This window comes from Grus americana, chromosome 5, assembly GCF_028858705.1.
Source record: "Grus americana isolate bGruAme1 chromosome 5, bGruAme1.mat, whole genome shotgun sequence".
NCBI lineage: Eukaryota > Metazoa > Chordata > Aves > Gruiformes > Gruidae > Grus > Grus americana.
The window spans coordinates 65,612,306-65,633,519 of record NC_072856.1 but is presented as its reverse complement, the minus strand read 5'-3'; the positions used below and the strand labels follow the sequence as shown (position 1 = coordinate 65,633,519).

Genomic DNA, 21,214 nt, shown 5'->3' with positions numbered 1-21,214 from the left:
GTGTGATGCTGTGGTCCTGGCCCTGCTGAAGTCCTCACAGGGTCCCACTGCTCCCCATGCCACCAAACCCCTCTCTTGGCCAGGTTTCTTTCCAAGCCATATGGGTTTTCCCACCTGTGGTACAGTGATTTAGGGAAAGGGATTGCAAAGGGACACGTAGCTGAGGTTGATAATGCTCCAAGCGCTTCATCTCTGGGTGAGGAGATGCTCCTCTTTGCATTTAAAGGTGATGCAGTATCCTTCTGGCTGGTCCATGAGCACCAGGTCCCACGTCCCCTGCTGCAGTACAGCTCTGTGCTACGTGTGCCTGAGGATGTTAGCCTGACAGCACTGCTCAGCACCTTGATGCTGCATCAGTTAAGGACCAATATCTCCCAGTGAATCTCTAGAATCTCAGCATCTGTGTCCTTCAGAGCTGCAGGAGCTGCGCTTTGATCTTCTCATGCCTTTACTTTGTAAAGCAAGGTGCGCCAAGAGCAGCCAAGGGGGCCGAGAGCAGTGGCTGTAGGTTTGGGGTGGGGGGAGGAAGGCGGGCTGCCAGAAGATGCCCTTCCTGCAGGTTGCTGGGGCAAACTGAGAGCAAATTTGGGGTCGAACTGGATCCCAGAAGGGCCCCATGGTACTGGAGGAGGCTCCCAAATATTATCACTTGCAACTGCTGTGCTAAAATTACCACTTTGTGTCTTCACTCAGGCTCCCTGGACTGCGGCTGTGCAGGGTGTTGGGTGGATGCGGGGGGGTTTGCCGGGTGAGCTGTGCACGGGCAGTGGTGGAAATCGTGGCTATCGGCATCGTATTGACCCGCTCAGCTCGAGAGCGAGCAGTGATGCCCCTGCTACAGCACAAAGTAATCCTGTGTTACCCCCCTGGCTTAAACCTGGCTTTAACACCAGCCGGTGGCATTTGATGGGGGGAAGGATGCTTGAGGTGTGCCTGAGCTTCAGGCTGGCTTCATCACTGCCCTCCTGGTGATGTGAAGCTCATCCTTTAACTGGGAGGTTATTTAATGCAGCCTTTAATCTGTAATTTAAGGTTCAGTTTGATTTCCAAGTGCCATGCTGTAGGAATGTGGGGCTGGAAGGAGCTTTGGTCCTGTGCGTTGCCATTAGGGACAGCACGTCGTCCCTCCCAGGAGAGTTGGAAGCTCTTTATACCTTTCTCCCATTTCATTTATTGCCTGAACCCCCCCACCAAATTCAGATGGAACCTGTAAGTGATACTGATCTTGCCAGAATTGGATTTTCCAGCAAATTTATTATAGTGAAAATGAAATCATTGACCCCTAAGTGCCCTGATGCTCTCATTTTAAGGAAGATGCAGGGAAAAGCCCAAGGGTAGGGCAGTGCCATGACTCGGAGCAGATCACTTTCCCATGGAGGAGCAGAGGTTGTTACTCGCCCGCACATGGAGCAAAGGTGAACCAAGGGGAGGATTCGGCATGGGTACCAGTCTAACATCCAACTGCAACAACGCATTGCCTCTGCTTTTAAACTTCTCCTTAAAAATGAGTTTTAAATTACTGTCACTGCTGCGTGTGCTGTGTGTGCTGCTTTCCAAAGCGCGCGTCTTGTGCCAAACCACGGGGAAAGCGGCTGCTTGTCAGAGCGTCACGGCTTGTCATGAAGATCAGGGTCGGGGAGGGGCGTAAGGTCCCAAACCCTGGGCAACAAATCCCCAAGTGCCGAGATGTACTGGTGTCAGTGCGCACGGTCAGGTAAGCGTTTCCTTTCCTCTGTGTTTTACCTGCCAGGAGCGCAAATGGAAGAGATTTGTGACAACCTGATGTGTTGCAGAGACTGATGCAGGTTTTGCCCTTGAATCCCAGGAAACGTTGGTCAAGGAGGAGATGGAAAGAAGGAAGCACTGATATTTTGCAAAAATAACACCTGAACTTGGTGCAAATCCTTGGTGAGTAAAGCAGAAGGAACTGGAACAATGAGGATAGGCTTGTCGTCTTTTATTATGCTTGCAGCATGTTTAGCCAGCAATAGCTCAAAGAAACGGAGCAGCAAAGAGGGGAAAACAATCCAGCCCTGTTTCACTGGCTGGGATACACACCAGTGCAACTAATAGACCCTGTTGTTACACATCTGTAAAGTCAAATACGGCTCGTTCCTCCCTCTGCTGCATGTCACTTGTACTAACAGAGGATGTTCATCTAATCCCAGCCAAGGCTGAGGATAGGGGTGGTGCTGAGATAACACTGTCCGCAGTGCCTGGTCGCTGAGCCTTCCGGTGAGAGCGCGCGCAGTCGGCGATGCTCGAGGCAGGTTATTCGCAGCACGTTTTGTTTTCCTTCCAGAGAGCCGGGCCCTGGCGGGAAGGAGAATCTGATAACGCAGCTGATGGATCAAAACTGGCATTTTCCTTGGAGTGCAAATGAGACGGTGCAACTGAAATGAAACACGTTGCTGGAGACGGTAGACTGGCTCATCAGGAACGCCCACAGCGGCAGAAGTAACCACATCAGATAGGTCATTTGATGGGCGTGATTATTGGCTTGCATTCCTGTGATGGCTCATTGATGCCATCAAGCAAAATAGCCTCCATTCATTGTCCGATTTCTTGGATTTAATGGGTTTTCTCGGGCTGAAAGGCTGAGCTGTGGTCTAGGGAAAACAATTACCTTCCTCTCTTAATAAGGAAGATAAACTGCAGGGTGGGCAACGGGTGAACGAGGGGCCCTTAAGGAATCGCTGGGCAGGATGAGCACCCCTGGAAAGCATCCAGGCACGATGCAACCCAGGAATTAGGTACCTGCTCGCCTCCGGGGATCTGGGGCACTCATGGCCACAGCGGTGGATGTTGCCTGGAGCTGATGGTGGGGGAAGGATGCGGGAGAACGTCCCTGCTGCCCACCCACAGCAGGGGCTGGGGGGAGCGAAGGGCTGGCAGGGCCTGCAGCCCCCGTTCAACCCCTCCACGCTGTCGGCTGTACAGGCAGCAACGTGGGGGCTGCTGGCTCCTAGCAGAAAGCTTGGATTGGGTTAGACGATGTCTGTTAAGCCTGATATGAGGCAGAAGGTGGCTGCTGGGCTCAGAGCTGCACGTCTTTTCTCCCTGTAGAAATGCAAGGGTGATCGCTGGTCCCTGGGGATGGGACGTGCACAGGCTCTGCTCGTAGAGAATGACAGGCTGGCACAGTAACACACTGTGCCCCTGGCCATGAAACATCTCAAGCAGGGGAAAACTGACTCAAACGCAGGGATTTCACATCACTTTCCCTGCTGCATACTCAGTGAGGTTCCTTGAAGGATCCCGTCCTGGACCTGAAGATGCTGCCATGGGGCTGCTTGCCAAAATGTGCTCATCAACGCATGCTAAAAGGAAATGTTTGCTTTTCCCATGTGTTCAGCTTGGCAGGAACCAAAATTTCAGTAAAACGCATCTCTCAAACTATCTAGTAATATAAATGAATACATCAACTCCAAAATCGACTTGGGGTGGTGCCCAAGCTGCCATGTGCTATCTGCTCTCAGCTGTATGGTCCCATCAGTATCTCCTGTTCGATATAATTCACTTCTTTAGAATACTTTTAATGTCCAGCTTGTTTTAAAAGCAGCAGACAAGGAGCTGAGCCCATCTTCTCAAATGCTAGAAGAGACTTTTAAAAGACCGTGTGTGTGTGTGTGTGTGTACCCAAACCTTACACCTCTGGGTTTACTGCAAAGGGGATGGTTGTTTGGGTTGGTTTCTACAGCCCTAATGTGATGAAAGAGCCCAAGTTTGGGATTTTTTTTTTTTTAATATACACAAGTATTTTGTGAGCTCTGCTGGTTGCAAGGAACAGTTTAGACATGATAAAAAACATCAAATAGAAGAGAGTAAAATAAAAAGGTGCTTTTGTTATTATTTACGTGAATTGCTTTGTTTGCAGAAGTATTAAGCCCTAATGGCTGTGGGGACCGCCCGGCTGCCCGCTGCCTCCCCATCACTGCCACCTCTGCTCCTGGTGACCAGGGATGTCCCCAGGGCACAGCTCCAAACCGCGGGGCTCACACGGGACCCTGCGTGCATCGCTGCAGTGCGAGGGGTTCGTTAGGACGTGCCAGCCAGGACACGCTCATGGAGAGGTGAGCTTGCAATCAGCCCTGCAAATAAATCACAGCTTTGTGCTGGGTGTGCTCCTGCTGTTACTTTAGTAACACAAACAGTTGTTACTATCATGTAACTGGTGTTAATAACAAACACTTCCTTTTTCTAATACCTTTTTTTTTTTCCTGCCATCAAAAAAACCCCAAACCCTACTAGCTGCTGATCAAACTCACAAACAGTGGGCAGGCCAGTAGAGCTCAGAAATCTGTGATACTTTCTGGGTGTTTCTATTCTTCCTTATAAAAAAAAAGGAAAAAAAAATGCTTGTCTTCCTATCAAGTGCTCTCAAATAAAAGTAATCTTGCATGGTCAACCCTAAGAATGCTGTAAGAGAAAACAGCCAGCCTAAATTACACAATCACAGGCTTAGGGAAGGAACTGGGTTGGCTGGTTGGTTTGTTTTGGCCTTTTGAAAGGCTTTTCCACTGTGAAGGTTAAAAATATTTGTTTGGTCCAAAGCTCTAGAAAATAGGAACTGACGTTTCCCAGGGACACTGGCGATCCGAGGTGCTCAATCTCTCACGAGAAGCTTGTTGCTCAACTGGGAGTGCAGCTTTTCTGGGAGAAAAAGAGATAAAGGCTATTTTTGGCTTTACTAAAGGCACCCAAAATCCAGCACCACTGCTAGACAGTTGGAGAGAGGCACAGCTCAGCGTGGCTCAGGGAGGGATGGGGGGGGGCTAGGACTGGAGCCCGGTGCCTTTCAGGAGGGCAAAGCTACAGGTGGTGCACGTATATAGGGTGTTTGCAGCTACGTGGTCCAGACCATGGGTGTCATGAGTGGGGTCAGTTCTTTAGCAAAGGCTGGGACTGAAAGGCAGCCAAGGGTGCAGCAGCAGTCCTGGAGCCTAGAGTGTGATCAGCATCAGCCCAATTACTCAGTTTAGGTGACTCGGGCCGGTAGCAGAACCAGTTTGCATTGTTTAAATTGACAGCAGCTCACGCAACCACGCTGTTCTCCCACGTTCAGCGACAGACTTCCTCTTCCAACCGGACTGGGAGGCAGGGTGTCTCAGCAGCAGGGTTAGGACATCAGTTCTGCGCCGTGGATTTCCGCTGGCTGCAGGCACAATATTCAATGGAGACAAGCTTGCAGCGCTGTGTCTCTGGGCTAACAGCACTGTAGCACGTACAGGTTATGGGCGAAGTAGCTCTCATCTCATATTTCACGTAACTTAATGAAAAGTTGTTTTGCATGTCACAATATTTATGCTGATAATAGTTCCTAATATCAACGTGAACACAGGCTTCTTTCAGAACTGAATTCTCAAAAGTGCCAGGAGAGGTTTGAAAGGCTTTCCAAAACTGCTACCTCACTGAAAGGTCACTTTATTGAAAGTAAGTCGACACATTCGATTTTGAAATTTAACTGGAAATATCCAAGATTTGTATCCTTGAGAATGACTCTACTTTTGCCAGCAAAAGGAGATAAGTGATGTAGACTTGATGCATATTTTAAACCTACCAGTCCAGTAAGACACAAGCGTAAATGTTTTTTATTACAAAACATTTTATTGTAGTTATTTACACCCGTTCCTTGATAAGTGTATAAATGTAAACATTTATTATAGACGTATTTCTCTTATCTTACAGTTCATCCCCAGTTCAGAGTAAATGTCATTTTTAAGCATACCAGTAGTGAGGAAATTTAAGCTATATTCACAGAATATACATCTGCGTGCAGTTAAAGTCCACCAGCCCTAAGCTAGTGGTATAGACACTGTCCCATTAGCTCTACTTCTGCTTCTCGTGTGTACACTGGAGTCTGTGATGTCGTCGGCATGATCCTCACTTTTCTTCTCTTTCAAGCTGTTGATGAACCTCAGGGTTATTTCATCCCATTCCTCAGGGAGCAGCATCAGCAGAAACCCAATGCAAATGATGATGGTGGCTCCCAGCCTCACTACGCTGAAGATCATTTTGTGCTTCAACAGATCCACAGCTGTGAAGGAGAAACAAAAATGTCATCAAAACTGCAGCAGGATGATCTACAGCATCAGACCAGCCTGGTACAACTCCGTAACCAGTGTGTTGCACACTGGCTGTGCTACTGGCCACGTTGCCCTCAATTCTCTGGAGTGACCAACTCCTCCAGTTCAGAGAACAGCTTTGACCTGACAGCGTGGTGCCACGTCTCTCTTCACACAGGCTCTGAGGAACCCTCTAGGGCCGGTCTAAGCCTCTAGGTTTCCATTTCTGCTCTGCAAGGGAAGGTACTTTATGGTAACTCTTCATCTACAGCAGGTTGCATCAGCGTAATGTTTCCTTGGGCTGTGTGGACCAGCGATGAGGTGAGAGCAGGATGCGGGTCAGAAAGCTGGAGTTCATGCCTCCAGGCTCAGCCTCCCAGCCCCACAACCAGCAAGAACAGCACATGTGAGCCCCTCAGCAGCCTCTTACAGGGACTGATTTTCACAGCTCTGACCAGCATTCCCCTAAAAATAGATGTTTTCTTTGAAAACACGCTCAAATACCTGGAGTGGTGAGGCTAAGAGGGTGGAGGAGGACACTGGAAGAGCAGAGGCAGAGGCTGTTCAACAAGACAGGACTCTGGAGTAAACTTCCATGTGTATGCCCTGCCGGGCTGCTACATGGCAAGTCACCAGCGCAGCGCTGAGCTGCAGCAGCACGCTGACCCCACCACATCTCAGCAGCACCCAGCAGCTTTGGGCTGCTGGCTGGAGATCAGCCTGCCCTCTCCTCTGCGCGGCATGGACACCTCCCCTCACACACAGGGAAAGGAGGCAAGACAAAAAAAAAAAAAAAAAAAGGCTTTCACCAACTGAAATACCCACCATTGCCAGGAGCAGCTGTGGAAGCTGAAGGAGACTGAACTGCTTTTGAAATATGTGGCAACAGCTTTAGACTATCTAGACAATAAATTGCTTCTGCTGTCTGCATGCCCCTGTGCTTATTTTTCCACCAACAACCATGGTGCTTGTACCTGCATTTCCAGGGACGCTGAGCACTGTGCCGATAGAGATCAGAATGGGGTATGTAAGCACGACGCCAACATTAACCAGAATATTGAAAGCTAGGGAAAAACAGAGAAAAGAATACATGATTATGGGGAAAAACACTAGAGTGAGACTTTTCTCCTCCACTTGATCAAAGGGCTGGAGCACCTCTCCTATGAGGACAGACTGAGAGAGTTGGGGTTGTTCAACCTGGAGAAGAGAAGGCTCTGGGGAGATCTAATTGCAGCTTTCCCATACCTGAAGGGGCTACAGGAAAGCTGGAGAGGGACTGTGCATCAGGGAGTGTAGTGACAGGGCAAGGGGTAATGGGTTTAAGCTAAAAGAGGGTAGATTTAGATTAGATATAAGGAAGAAATTCCTCTCAATAAGGGGGGTGAGGCCTTGGCACAGGTTGCCCAGAGAAGCTGTGGCTGCCCCTGTCTCCCTGGAAGTGTTCAAGGCCAGGTTGGATGGGGCTTTGGGCAACCTGGGCTAGTGGAGGGTGTCCCTGCCCATGGCAGGGGGGTTGGAACCAGATGATCTTTAAGGTCCCTTCCAACCCAAACCATTCTATGAGTCTACGATTCTACCTTGACCCCACAAGTGTGATATATGCTCAGTATGCACACCACAATTATGTAGTTGTCACAAAGTGATTGATTTTTATTTTTTTTGTATATGAATGTGAAACAAGGGGAAGTTCTGCATGGGGGAAGAGGGAGGGCTGTACGTCCTTTCACAAACTGTAATACCAAAGTTATCACACATGTATTTCACAGCTTTGTCCAAGCTTTAATCAGATACCAACAGCCTAGTTTTGCTGCCACAAACCATCATTTCTCCTCCTAGCAGAAAGATGGTGATCCCAGCTTCCCCTCTTGACTGAGGCTGTGCTGTCCTTGTCTTAGTAGGACATTTCACTGAGGAAAGGCCCCTCTAGCTGGACCACACACCAAAGCAGCAGGAACTCATACTCTAAAGGACACTAAATACAATTAGCTGATGAAGTTAACTGCAGACTAAGCAGATTGGAGTGAGGTCTTGCTGCCACGTTGAGGGCAAGGTGAAAGCTGACAGGTACAAATGGTTCAACGCTTTTAATTTTTTACAATTGCATAACTGACTTTTACATGAGAGCATTCCCAGCCCGCTCCAATTTCTCTGAGAGATCAAAAGCAAACTGCAAAAACTTCCCTTTCGTATCATTCTCTAGGGTGCTGCTGCAAGGCAGGCTGCAGGCTCTTCCAGCTCTCGCAGCCAGGGGCTGGTGCTGTGGCAGGACCCCAAGTCCTCCTCGAGTGCCCACCAACCCGTCCTCTTCTGCTGATGAGTCCCCTATGTGAAAGGAGCGGGTCTGTCTGCTCCACAGGGTCGCTCCTTCGTGGTTGGGATTATACACTTGGGTGGGTCTCTGGGTGTTAAGTTATCCCTACTTTTTGTCCCTTAGGTGCTCCCAGAGTGGCTACAATTCAGGGTGGAAAAGTTTCAAGGTGCTCAGAGCACCTCAGCTGTCAGCCTGACCATGTCTCAGGATGGCTGCGTGGATGGGCTATGTACCAGGCAATGACATCCTCTTTGTTTCCATTTAATATACTTGTAGCAGAGACAAAAACCTCTTCAATTATGAAATAATAGAGCCTTTACTAAAGGAAAGGATGTTGTTATAGCTGGAAATTAAAACACCCCTGGGCTGAATCCAACAGATATTCTGCCTGGCTAGAGGATAGCAATTGTGCCTGTGAAAGAGGGAGTGTTGTGGAGGAGCGGAGGGGAGCTGAAGACCGCAGGAGAAGAGACAGCACCAGGCTTATGCAAAGCTGCGTGAGCTCTGCCCAGAGCCCTGCAGCACCCACAGAGCACGCCAGGAACTACTGGGTGCACGCAGCCCTTTGAAATTGGATTTATAGCAATCCAGCTGTGCCAGAGACAGGGAAAGACCGATGAAACTATGGTAGGAGTGTAAAGATGAAAAGTGGACAATTAGTATGACTGCTTCATGTTTATTCTCTGCTATTAGTATGAAGGCTTCTTATGAAAAATATTAATAATTGCTCAAGGACTAACTGTTAGCACTGGGATCAGATTTAACCTGTGAGAGAGCTCTGCTGCTTAAGGGGAGGAATTGTTTGTGCCCGAGGCTAATTCTGTATTGGGGGAGAGGAGAAGAGCTAGAAAAATGAGTAAATTTTTTTATCACGTACCTAACCAGAGGCCGGCTACGCCACACAGATAACCCCACGGCACAGCAGAGAAGGGGGACCAGTACTCCACTTTCGTAAAATACAGTATGATCGGGGTTACAGAGATGAAAATTAAATTGAAGAAGCCCAGGGTAGAAACAAAATGAGCCGCTTCCCCAAAGTTTGCACTTCCGAGAAACATTTTGAACAAAACCTGCAAAGGAGAGGAGAGAAGGGGGTTTTAGACTTCATGCCTGTCACGGGAAGCGTGCCACAACCTGGCCCTTTCCTACAGAACTTTTGCAAGGGGAACTTTGGTCTGATTGCTGCCCTTCCCTGCGTTTTAGCACAGAGGGGGGTACCACGTTATTGCAGTGCGGATGGTTGCGTCCATACAAGACAGCTTAACACAAAATGCCATGAGTGAGTGTAACTAAGAACCTGAAGACAACACTGTTCACACAGTGCAAGTGACAGGATTTGGGCTGTACTTGGTCCCCAGTGGCTTCCAGAGCATAAACCTGTGGTGAGAGGAAAGCCTCGCCTGGAGGGACTCGCTTCAGATCCACAGGTAGCCCAAGCCTCGTGGATGATTTGTCCTACACGAGCCTAAATTAACGCACTTCGAGAGACTTTGAATGGTCACAACAGATTTATCAACGAGACGACCAAAGTCTAAAGCTGGGAGGCAACTTCTCATCCCACTAACTCCAAACTTCTGCTCCTCTTTACACACAGTTCACCCTCCCCGAGCTGACAATAAATACAGCCGCCTTTAGCCCAACCTGTTTCTAACTCACTCAGACACATCCCTGCCTTCTTCATCCCTCACCTTCAAGAGTGAGGGTCAAAGCAGGGGTCAAAGCCCTGTGTGTCCCTAATGCCAGGCACACGCAGGGGCTCCGAGCCCAGCAGGAGTGCGGAATACACAGGGATGAGCCGTCCGTCTGTCCATCCCCGCTCAGGAAAGCGGCACTACCTGCATTCAGGCTCTCCTCCCTGCTGCATACGACAAGCCCCTTTGAAATAGTGTCGATAAACTGTGGTGGCAGGAAATGATTAAAACATGCAGTATAGTAATGGAGATTTCATTAAAGGCTCATAAAGCAAAGTCATTCTGAGTGTTTGGCAGCTAACAACTAATTACCCCCATAGTAGACTTCCTGACATTGTGACATCACCCAGTTATAATATGAATGACGCAGGAGGGACGAATAAAATAAAACATTTATAGTGATTCACTTTGTACTCGTGCATTTTTAACATCCAATGTTAAAGAATGTAATACTACTAATAAACACTTTTGACCTACCTTATACAATGCAGATGTAGAGGCTGATCCAACAGCATATGCTACCCCGATAATTGAATCACCCTGGAAACCATCTGCATATGCCATCATTACGATTCCTGTGATTGCCATTATTGCTGCAACTATCTGCACAGACAAAGCAAAGCGATGTAAAGCTCAGTGCAATTTCATTACACAGAAAGAGATTATCACTGCATGGGGTTTTAATGAGTGTCACTAGCAGCTTTCTCTGACTTGAAGCTTTCTTGCTTTTCCTTAAATAGGGAAAATTATGTATGGTTGGCAGAGATGTAAAACATAATGAAAGTGTATGCACTGACAGTGATATGGATCTATAGCATTGCAAATTCTCCTGGGACCTACTGACAGAACATCCATCATTAAGTATTTTTTAAGTTAAACATCCACTTTGGAGATATGACTCCAAGATCAGGAAATTTTAAGACATTATGCACTACTATACAACAAGAGAAATATCTAGCAACACCATCAAATTAACTAGACATGCAAACATTTAGACGGCTGACCTTCCTGGACATCACTCCAGGAGAATGACCCCTGTACTGAGGAATACAGTGTACTGCTGGGAGGTCTTCCATGCTGCTCCAGCTGTGCACGGTATTTCCTAACAGCCCTGCTAGCTTTCTTGGACAGACATGTCCAAATTTTGTTATGAAGCCTTCACCTTTGTGCTTAGGGTTTTTGGCCTCATTTGAAAATCCCAGACAGAACTTCTAAGGAGCTTCAAAGAAGAAGAACAGAAATAATTAACTACACCGTATCTTAAATCCTGGGTCTTGACTTCAAGGACCTAAAGGAAGTGGTAGGGACCGCAACATGTTTTATTCTTTGAAAAACTCTCCCTCTCTACCTAATTGCCCTCAGCAAGTAAATACAGAGTCTGAATGTCAAAGACATTGAATACCTAGCTTCCACAGACTGCAAAGGAAAGTATGTTTCCTCAGACCTGTGGAAAATCACAGCCCCATTTCTGAAAGACAGGGTTTTTAATAGAGATTTTAAAAAAAAAATTAGTATGATGTTAAACAGGTTATCATTACAAAAAGGTTGTTTGTGTATTAAAGCTGGGTGTAGAGCAGAAGATGCACAAATGTCGATACCCAGAGCTGGCTGTTACAGTATCAGCAGCAACACTGAAAGTTCAGATGCTATTTTCTGTTCCCGGATATCCATTACACAACTCCCCAGTGGACAGGCAAGGCTGGCTCTCCCCATTCATACAAAGGAAGAAACTGATGCGGTTCACCTCGGCAGCGCTAACCTCTACAAACACTGCCACACTGACTGGCTCCCAAACTCGACTGCTGAGCCAGGCAGGGCTTTTTATCTTCTGGTACAACTCCTGAGCCAACACCAACGTGAGACGGATGCTTGCTTCCTGGAGCATTCCTTAAACTTCATTTAAGAAATATTTACTACCAGACAAACCTAAGCTTCATGTGCTTCATGCCACAGACTTTAAAGGCATCTTGATCAAACCATGCAGAGAAGCCTGACTTTCAGATCTCATATAGTTTTACCAAGAGTCCCCGAAAACCCACTGACACAGGTATTGAGCAGATGTGAGCCTGACTGAGGCAGCAAGCACAAAAATCCCACAGAACAATTTCAATAGAGCCAGTCAGTGGAACAAAACCATGGGGGACACATGGACACATGGCTGACTCAGGTAAAGGTGTCCACATATGGGACACAACGGGGAACCAAGAATCAACTCCCAAGGTGGAGCCAATCTCTGAGACTACAGGTGAAAATGTTATTGCTCCTAGATCCCATTGGTATCTAGGCCTATGTCTTCACTGGGGGACTCATTTGGGTGTGCTTTAAGGCAGTATTTCCCTCTCATCGTTAGCCCTATTTTACCAGTAACTGAGGCACACAGGTACCTCCATCTCATTGTAGTTGCAGTGCCGAAAGCAGGGTCACAAACCACAGTGCACATCTATATCCCACCTTACTTCTATTTAAAACATCCAAGCTCCAAGCTCCAGTTCAACAAAGGTGCCTAGCTGTCACCTAGACCTGAAGATACTGTTGATACCTCCAAATTCACCATGAAATGGCACTTGAAATCCAAGTCCTCCAACTTACTGACAAGGGCTGGAGTCACATACGTACTCACAGTATCTCAGGTGTAATGCAATGGTTCGATGAGATCTGGAAGAGCTTTAGCTAGAGGGGACCAATGGCTTCCCTCCCTCCTTCCCAGAACAACACATCCCAGCAGTCAGGCCACCCCGGGAGGAGGGCTTGAGTCCCTCCATCCAGAGGAAGGACATGAAAGCACCTTGCATTTTCCAGTGCCTAAATGGGAATCTGGCCTTCACTCCTTAAGTGAGTTGGGGTGCTGAGAGACATCACCCTCTGCTGTTCACCCTGCTGAAAAGTCAGGGCACATCTGGCACAGGACACACATACCATCACCCAAGATGCAGCAATGCTTATTTTGATCCCTGAGCTTACATCTACCCAAGGACCTGTGAGCAAAACACAGTTAAATTCTCTTAGAAGAATGAGTTTCAGTCCTGTTCAGTGGGAACGGTCCCTACAGAGCTACCCTCCTACCCTTGGTTTAGTGAGTAGTTTGCTGTAATACTGCCGTTCTCCTTACAGCTTCTCCTAAGATACAAATGCCACAAAAGTCCAGCCTTGAAGCAACGCAGAATTACAGTCAGGACCTCTCAGACATCAGAGAGACTATCAAACTCCTATCAGTTCCCAGAAGCCACCCCTTGCCCTGCTACACAGCCTGGCTGGTTTCATCTCAGGCTGCACTATACATCTTGCCTTGCACATAAATTCAGATGGAGCATTTCAGCTGTCGGCTGGAGTATTTCAGCTGTAATATTTCAAGCAATGTCTCCCACAAGGCAAAACAGAAAAGTCCAATGTAGTTATCCTCTTCTTCAGAGGGAAAAGATCAAGATTTAACTCTTGGTGTACTCACTGCTCAGACCCAGCAAGTGAGTCTTTTCCTTGTATTAGTGGAAATGAGTAACTCCATCATCCCCAACAGAAGATTCTTCCTACTGGGAAAACCATCTTCCCAGTTCGACTACACCAAATTCAGTGAGCCAGTTTCCTAATTTAATCAAATATTTAGAAAGCCAGGCACTTTTTTTTCCTTAAACGACTGAAATGATGGATGCATACGGAGTATCATCTCATGAGACATGAGATAAATAAGACCTGACACTGGAAAACAGCGAGAACATTATTTAAGTTTCATGTTCAAAGCTCTTCCTGCAAATTATACATTGCTGTGTTAGCACAGTTGACCTCTGCCTAGCAATTGTCGTGTGTTTGCTTTAGAAACCTGGGAGCACATCCTGCAGGCTTCTGTAAGCTGACGAGAAGCAGCAAGGTCATAGTGAAGCAAAGCTGGTTGTTGTAGCTGACAGCTCGTTAAACAAGGCTTTTTAATTAACAGAAGAGGGTAGTAACTTTCTTTTGGAGCCTCCTAGGTAAGGAATGAAATCTTTTTTTTTTCTCTCTTTTTTTTTTTTGTCCCCTGGAAGAGAACAAGGCCAATAACATTTTACTCAGGAACCTTTTTTTCCTATGTGGAGCACAGCAGTAAATGAGGTGCTGTAGTAAAGAAACCTGTCTCCAGACTACAGCCAACCTTTTTTTGGGAAAAAATGTCCCCAAACCACTCCACATCTACCTAATAAGCATTAATTCAACTTCACAGATGAAACACAACCAAGGGTACAAACATGCAAATATTTAAGCACATGGCCAAATCTCAGCAACACAAGCCAACGGAACTACTCAAATACATGAAGTCTTTTAAATATTTGTGCTTGCTCTAAGCCAAAGCTGTCTGGACTTCCAGAAGTCCCAGTGTAGCATGGATACATTTTTAATTTGTGAGATGTTCAGAAATATCCGAGCAAAGAAGATTACAGTGCAGGCGGGGATTGTGCTATGTGTCCTTGTGCAGGGCAGTAGGTACTCAAGGTACCTAAGGTCTACCTGCACTACTTTTATAGGTAAACAGCTATACAGGCACTGCTGTATATGTTCTTCTCATCTGAATACTCTTTCTTCAGCCGGTGTTTTTCTCTCTTGGGTTGGGTGCAAGCTCCTTCCCATGCTACAGCATCACTGCTGAGGGCACGTGGCTCTCACTGCACAACGCACACTCCGGGTAGCTCAAACACAGCCGGCGCAGCCAGACCTCTGCACGGAGCCCCTGGCAGCACTTCTACAGCCAGTCAATGCTTCCATGGGCGAGATTATGCCGTAACCATAAGGTGGCCATCAAGACAAGTTTGTCTTTAGACAAGCTCCTGGGTGCTGAGTGCTTTTGCAAAAACACTGGCTCAGAGTGTATGATTAAGCCCTTATTTCTTTTCATCCTCTTACTGTCCAAATAACCTAATTACACTTGCTCTCTGAGAGGCTGGGGAGTGAAAGCAGTAGCGGCATTCAAAGCACAAAAGGCTGGGTCTATGCTGCTTTGTCGTATTTTAGTTCTCAAACTCTCTCCTGCGTGGTTATTAACGTCATTAAGTGTTATTCTGGCAGGAGGGCTGCTGGAAAACGCTGCTAATTACCTTTCCAGCACTGTACATCCAGAATCTGCCAGTTAGCAGCAAAAACAGTTTCTTTTATGTGCAGGATTTGCTGTTCACTTCTTCTGCCAGGTTTTTCTTGTGCAAACCTCACGGTGTTTACAGCATTAATACTAATGCATATTTATAGCAATGTGGTTTTTTAGTGAGTGAAAAATAACTAATAACTGAAAATTGCTTTAGTATTTCTTGTCTAGGTTTCTTTAAGAGAGTAGGCTAGGAAAATACAATAGCTGTGTTTGTTCTTCTAGAAAGAGGTTGCTCTTAGACAAAAATTAGCTTAAAGGGATCAAAATTTCCTATTTTTTCAGCTAGACTCAATATCATCTGACATAAGTGAGTAATAACAGCTGGAAGCTGAGATGATGAAGGGCCAGAGAAGGGAACAACAGCCTCAGAAATTACCGTTCCTGTTGATTTCTGTAGAGAAGAACCAAGGATTTCAAACCCTGCTTAGTTAGTCATCAGCAGGCTGAGGATGGGTCACATTAACCTGAGGCTTCTGTATTTTAAATTGTATATGAAATATCCGGCTTTAGCACTGCAAGATGAAATGTCCGTGTCCTTACCTTCAAGGGCTCTACGGCTGAGGTCTGTGAAACACGGGATCACGCCCCTGACTGCCTGGTCTGGACAGACCCTCCACTGAGCCAGTCCAACAAAACCCACCTGGCAGATCCCTACCCAAGAACTCACTTGCACGATGGCACACGTATCTTGATGTGCTCAGGCCCCGTGCCTGAGAGGAACTGTTTTACTTTAAACAATTTCCTCTTGCATTCCCAAACCCCAAGCACAACACTCTCTTCAGTGTGCTGGTGACTGCACCAAGAGCTGGATCAGAAGCTTGCGAAACCGGATGCCTTTTCCTTTCATTTCTGAACCCTTCTATCACATTAATAACAAAAAAAAGCTGATGCCTTTTCCTTTCATTTCTGAACCCTTCTATCACATTAATAACAAAAAAAAGCTGATGCCTTTTCCTTTCACTTCTGAACCCTTCTATCACATTAATAACAAAAAAAAGCTGATGCCCTCATTTTTTTAAAAACGAACCCACTCAGACAAGTGTCCTGATCCATCACGCTTTCCATGGAACTTAGATCCAATTGCTGGTGGCCTCTTCTAGTCGCAGGCATCACACCTGGTCCCAGCCAGTTCCTAATGAAGTTCAAGGCTCTTGACGGTTCAATCAGGATTGTACCCAACATGACCATTAGGCCTTGAGCCATTTCAACGGGGGAATCTGCATGAGCAGAACTGGCAGCAGGCCTAACTACTCCTTAGCCAAAGTATAAAGTTAACAGTTTAAATTGCTGCATATGAGGAGATTTGGGTATGTGAAATTACAGGAAACATGCTTGCTTTCCCCCAGATGCAGGCACACATCATTTTGCTAGAGCTCTTTTTTTTTTTTCCCCTTTTTCCAGGGTCCATATTACTGCCAGTGAGTCCTCTAACACTTTAGTGCAAAACACACCCTCAGTTGCTGTCCCTTTTAAACTAAATTTGGCACATGCACATGTGTATTCATTTATGTGTATGTAAAAAGTAATAGGGTGGCATAAGAAAAATACATTACGTATTGAAAACAGCTATCTACCCAAACAAGAAATAAAATAGCTTTGGTTAGAAACTAAACATTTATCACTAAGTTTAAAATAAAATTAATTGACTATACTTCAGCACTGGAACCTGAGACAGAATAGGTTTATATGAAACTGGATGTCCTCCTATTCTAATTCATCAAATTACACTTAGCTGTAATAGCATCTTGAAATTCCCACATCGTATTGCCTCTGGAGTCTGAGATCTCTAAATGATATTCAGGCTTAGGTTTGCATCATAACATTAAATGAGAAATGGTTTCATGGTATATACATACCATAATGCAGCAGTACTGCGGCAGCACAATAGCTTATGGATTTAAGGGCAATTATGAAAACAAGAGAGAGTTGAAAATCAGGCATGTCATTACCCTTGCTCCCATGAACCTGTCTTTCAGCACAATCCAAGAAAGCAGGAAGACAAAAGCTTTGTTACAACAGAATAGGGCAGAGACGTCTGTGGCTGTCAGCTTCTTTAAAGCCAGTAAATACAGGTAGTTAGTCAAAGTCCACAGAATAGAAAAGGGAGCAGTCCTTTTAAGAAAGAGCTTCAGCGTCAGACCATCTTCACCAAAAATCCGACTGCATTCCCTATGAAAAGAAAAGAGTTTAAAACTCAGCTGGGATTTTTCTTAGCATTCACTCCAGCACAACAATCATTCATTAGACTTTTATCTCATTCAATTAAGTACTTTTCCCAACTACTCCGCACACCCATAAGAATCTATTGTTTAATTCACACAGAGAAAATAACCTACAATCTTCTTAAAACAGCAATTTCGCAAATAGAAAAGAAGTAACTTACCTGGAATAATCACACTCTATGCAACAATAATCCCAGGGACTCACAGACAGAAATGAAGGTTATCTATAATGCACCGACAGTTCTCAGACTCTGCCTTCAAGGCCACGAACAGAGGGATTATAACTGCAATTTTTTCTCTGTAGCTTGACAATTTTTTCTTGCTTTGCTCCAAAACCTGTTTTTCTTCTTACTGAAATATATTCTAACGTATGGCCAAGTAAGCTTCAAGAATTGCCTAAAGATACTAAAAAATACTGCCAGACACATCACCATGGTGGGAAAGAGAGCCATCGGCCAGTGAGACTGAGCCAGTCAAACAAGAGTGTCAGGAACGGAAGGGGAGGGAAGGGTATTTAACAGTTCTATTTTGTTATACAGTAAAAAGTTGTGTTTGTTTGGAGATGCTTCTTTGCGGACTAAATGGCAAAGAAAATCTCTAGCTTCCCAAACGCTGTGTCAGAGACAACTTGTGAGCTGTTTGCTTCTGAGGATTTCAAGCAAGGGTCAGGTCAGGAGACACTGCTTTGGGGACAGCACTCCTCTGCAAAGTGGTACCTGCATTGACTAAGAGGAGACCAAGCACGGAGCTTGATTAAAGGCACATCACCGCACCCCTCCTGAAATGTCTCTACCCTTCCCAAACTGGGAAGGATGGTTTTCAGAAACTCCACTGTCTGTGTTCTTGGTTAAAGGGATTTCTCGAGATATTCCTGGTACGCTTCATTTCTTGCCATGGCAGGCTCTCAGACACGTCTACTTAAAACATGAGAGGTCCCACAAGTGAATGCTTCATACAACCGAAGCACCAACGGAGTGAACCAAGGTACCATCAACCTGCAACACATCCTTACGAGGCAACATTAAGGGACTGATCTCAATGCCACGAGGCCTCAGGGCCCCAAAGTATTCACAGCAAAATATGGCTGTGCTTGGAAGATTGCTAAACCACTAATTATGTAGAACTAGTTAGTAACTTCAAAGATTGCACTGCAACGTGAAGACAAAAACACTTGTTATTTGGGTGGTGGCGGTGTAATAATTATCCTAATTTGGCTTTGCCTGAAAGACAGAATTGTCTTCAGGTCTCCTAAAGCACTTTTGGTAACTCTGGGAAATTCTGCTGTTAAAAATATTGCAGCTTTTTACTATTAAAAATGGAAACCATCACTCTCGTTTTGTGGAAAGTAGAATAATAACACCTATGTAATACGTGAGATCAGTTATGTCTGTCTTAATAACCATTCATTCCCTGCTGCCACTAAAATGACCTGGGGTACAAAGCAGTCATTTCTGGCAATGATAAAATCCATTCTCAAACTCTGCCAGGGTGTCCAACAAGTTAATGCTCAGCAGACGGATCTGCTAATTACCTCCTTCACTCTGGTTGTCCTAGACGTTCTCAGAAGTCATCCTGTTCTCCAAAGATCAGAACAGAAACATTACACAAAGAAAGAGAAGAGCTTGTATCATTTATCTGAGATGCAAAGCAAATACTCAGTGAAGCAAATAAATTAATGCTTAAATTTGACTGTAGGCTTTTGTATCCCTGATTCCAATAGGAGTTAAAGGTGACGAGTTTCCTCGTCTGCGAATGGACTCACTGGTAGCACAGACTTGAATGTTTGTTGACATGCAGATATAGCAGTTTACATTTAAATGATGTTTTTCTCCCCAGGAGACTTAGGTGAATGCAGAGGGTGATTCTGAGCTCAGACTATGTCTCACTTCAAGACAGGTGGCCTCTGACTTGGATGCAGTGTGGCCGTGTCACCATTACATGATGCCAGAGCCAGGATGCCCCATCTCCTGGCAAGAACAGATCTGCATTGTGAACTACAGACCTGTACGAAGCCTGCTCTCTCCAACCCGGTGGAAATTCTGCCATTGGTTCTGATGCACAATTGGATCGTTACACAGTTGTAAATCCAACCCATCTCAGAAGCTGTCAGGATGTGTCTTAAAGGAAACAAGCTTGTGCTGTGTTAAAACAAGACAGAAAGGTGCTTGGGCTGCTTCCAGTAATGCAGGGCACGGTTAAGTACCCCAGTGCTATGCTGAGAGTGTACAAAGGCAACTGCAAAACCATCCAAGCACGTCACTGGTGGAGTCTGCAAGGCAGCAGGAGAAGCTCTTCTACAAATGTGCCATGGGAAATTATACCCCAGTCATCCATTGTGGCCCCCCACTGCCAGGGAGATGCTGGGAATAAGCCTGGCACTTCTGCTCCTCCATCCACGGGGAGGGTGAGTGGCTCCCAAAGCCAAAAATGGTGGGGAGGATGCCAGAATGGGTCAGGTTTTGTCGTCCTGCAGATCCCTGGGATGTCTGCAACACAGACAAACTCGGAGCAGAGTCAGGAGGATGGAGTCCAAAGTGCCCTGACTGAATCCTCAGAAGGAGGAAGACTCAGTGATTATTATGTTATTCTGGGTTGGACTCTGTGGGCTGGTCAACTATTTGGGAGAGGCAGTTGTGGCAATGCCACCAATGTCACTTATCTCTGAGATCCCAGAAGCAGGGGGAGGCCTGAGCAGAGATTCACAGCTAGGAAAAGAAACCTGGAAATGCTTCACAGGCCCCAGGCAATGGGCTGTTTGAGCAGATGGAAAAGCCTCCATCACACACAGCAGCGTACAATGACCAGACAAAACAGGGGCCAGCGGTTCCTCACCTCTCAGTTAAAAACAAACAGCAGAGACTTGTGACAGGGTTGCGCTGAGCGAGACAGAGACCTGATGAATTCACCTCCATGCCCAGGAGAACTCCATGAATAATGCTCAGCGAGTGAGGAGATAGGAAGAATACTTTATTTTCCCAGTCATGGCTACAGTAGACGATTGCCTCGGGCTTTGTGAGGGCTGGTTGCTCAGTGGTTAACTCAGCCTCTTTGGCATGCAACTAAAATTAAACTTGCAGGAGTCATCACGACATGACAGTGATTAAAACCTTGGGCTGAGGAGAGACAGCTCCATGGATCCCTCCCCATCCAGATAATATTTGTAGGCTGTTGACTTAAAGGCAGAGACATATCTAAGGGCAGCTGACCCTGAAACCATGACGCAAACTATTTCCAAATGCACAAGAAGTCTATTTAAAACCTGCCCTCTAACATAAATAGCTCTTTTTATTTGCAGGTAGCCCTCAGCCCGCAGCTCTGGGCAGTGTGCCATGCTCTCAGGAATTACAGCACCTCAGGCAGTCATGTAGCTCTGCCTCTGGCACCCACTAAATAGCTTGCGTCGCCTCTTAGTTATTCTGATGCCAGCCCCTGCAGAAGAATGGGTTTATTCACCCCTGACACACAGCAGCCTCTGGAGTGTAATGCAGCAGCTGGTTTTAAAACAGCTTACAAAAAAACCCCAGAGCTAACAGACGCTACCTGGGGTAACGTGAATACAGCAAATGTAATTACATCCCCCAGATTAAAACTTTGCAAGGCCACCAGTGACATTATGGTAGTAAGAAGCACTGCAGGACCTTTTGTGAGCACAAGTTATTACTGTGTCATTTGGTCCTTCTATCTAAATGGTGGCATCTGCTGCAATAAAATATCTTCCAGCTCCATTTCAGGAGATGGACACCAAGCAGACTAATGGTGGTTAAGCAACTGGTGAATTGTTTTCCAAGACTGATCGAGTTCTCGTTTTGCTTCTCCTC

General features: G+C 46.1%; 1 protein-coding gene and 1 long non-coding RNA gene across 8 annotated transcripts in view; one reads left to right on the top strand and one right to left on the bottom strand.

The window, feature by feature from the left end:
• Positions 1 to 3,857: 3,857 nt before the first annotated feature.
• LOC129207601 (uncharacterized) lies at positions 3,858 to 6,744 on the top strand. The gene is made up of 3 exons (XR_008577480.1): positions 3,858 to 4,073; positions 5,353 to 5,433; positions 5,905 to 6,744. It is a non-coding gene; the product is annotated as an uncharacterized LOC129207601 (long non-coding RNA).
• Positions 5,629 to 21,214, bottom strand: part of SLC35F4 (solute carrier family 35 member F4) — a 131,466-nt gene continuing 115,880 nt past the window's right edge. For 5 of the 7 annotated variants that reach the window (XM_054828783.1, XM_054828786.1, XM_054828785.1 and 2 more), the window contains 5 exons: positions 17,124 to 17,343; positions 10,545 to 10,670; positions 9,254 to 9,446; positions 7,040 to 7,129; positions 5,629 to 6,037 (listed from right to left, as the gene is read on the bottom strand). In XM_054828783.1, coding sequence (XP_054684758.1) covers positions 5,796 to 6,037; positions 7,040 to 7,129; positions 9,254 to 9,446; positions 10,545 to 10,670; positions 17,124 to 17,343 — 871 coding nt within the window. In that variant the 3' untranslated portion in view covers positions 5,629 to 5,795. The remainder of the gene's footprint in view (positions 6,038 to 7,039; positions 7,130 to 9,253; positions 9,447 to 10,544; positions 10,671 to 17,123; positions 17,344 to 21,214) is intronic. The other 2 variants (XM_054828790.1, XM_054828787.1) reach the window with 2 other exon arrangements.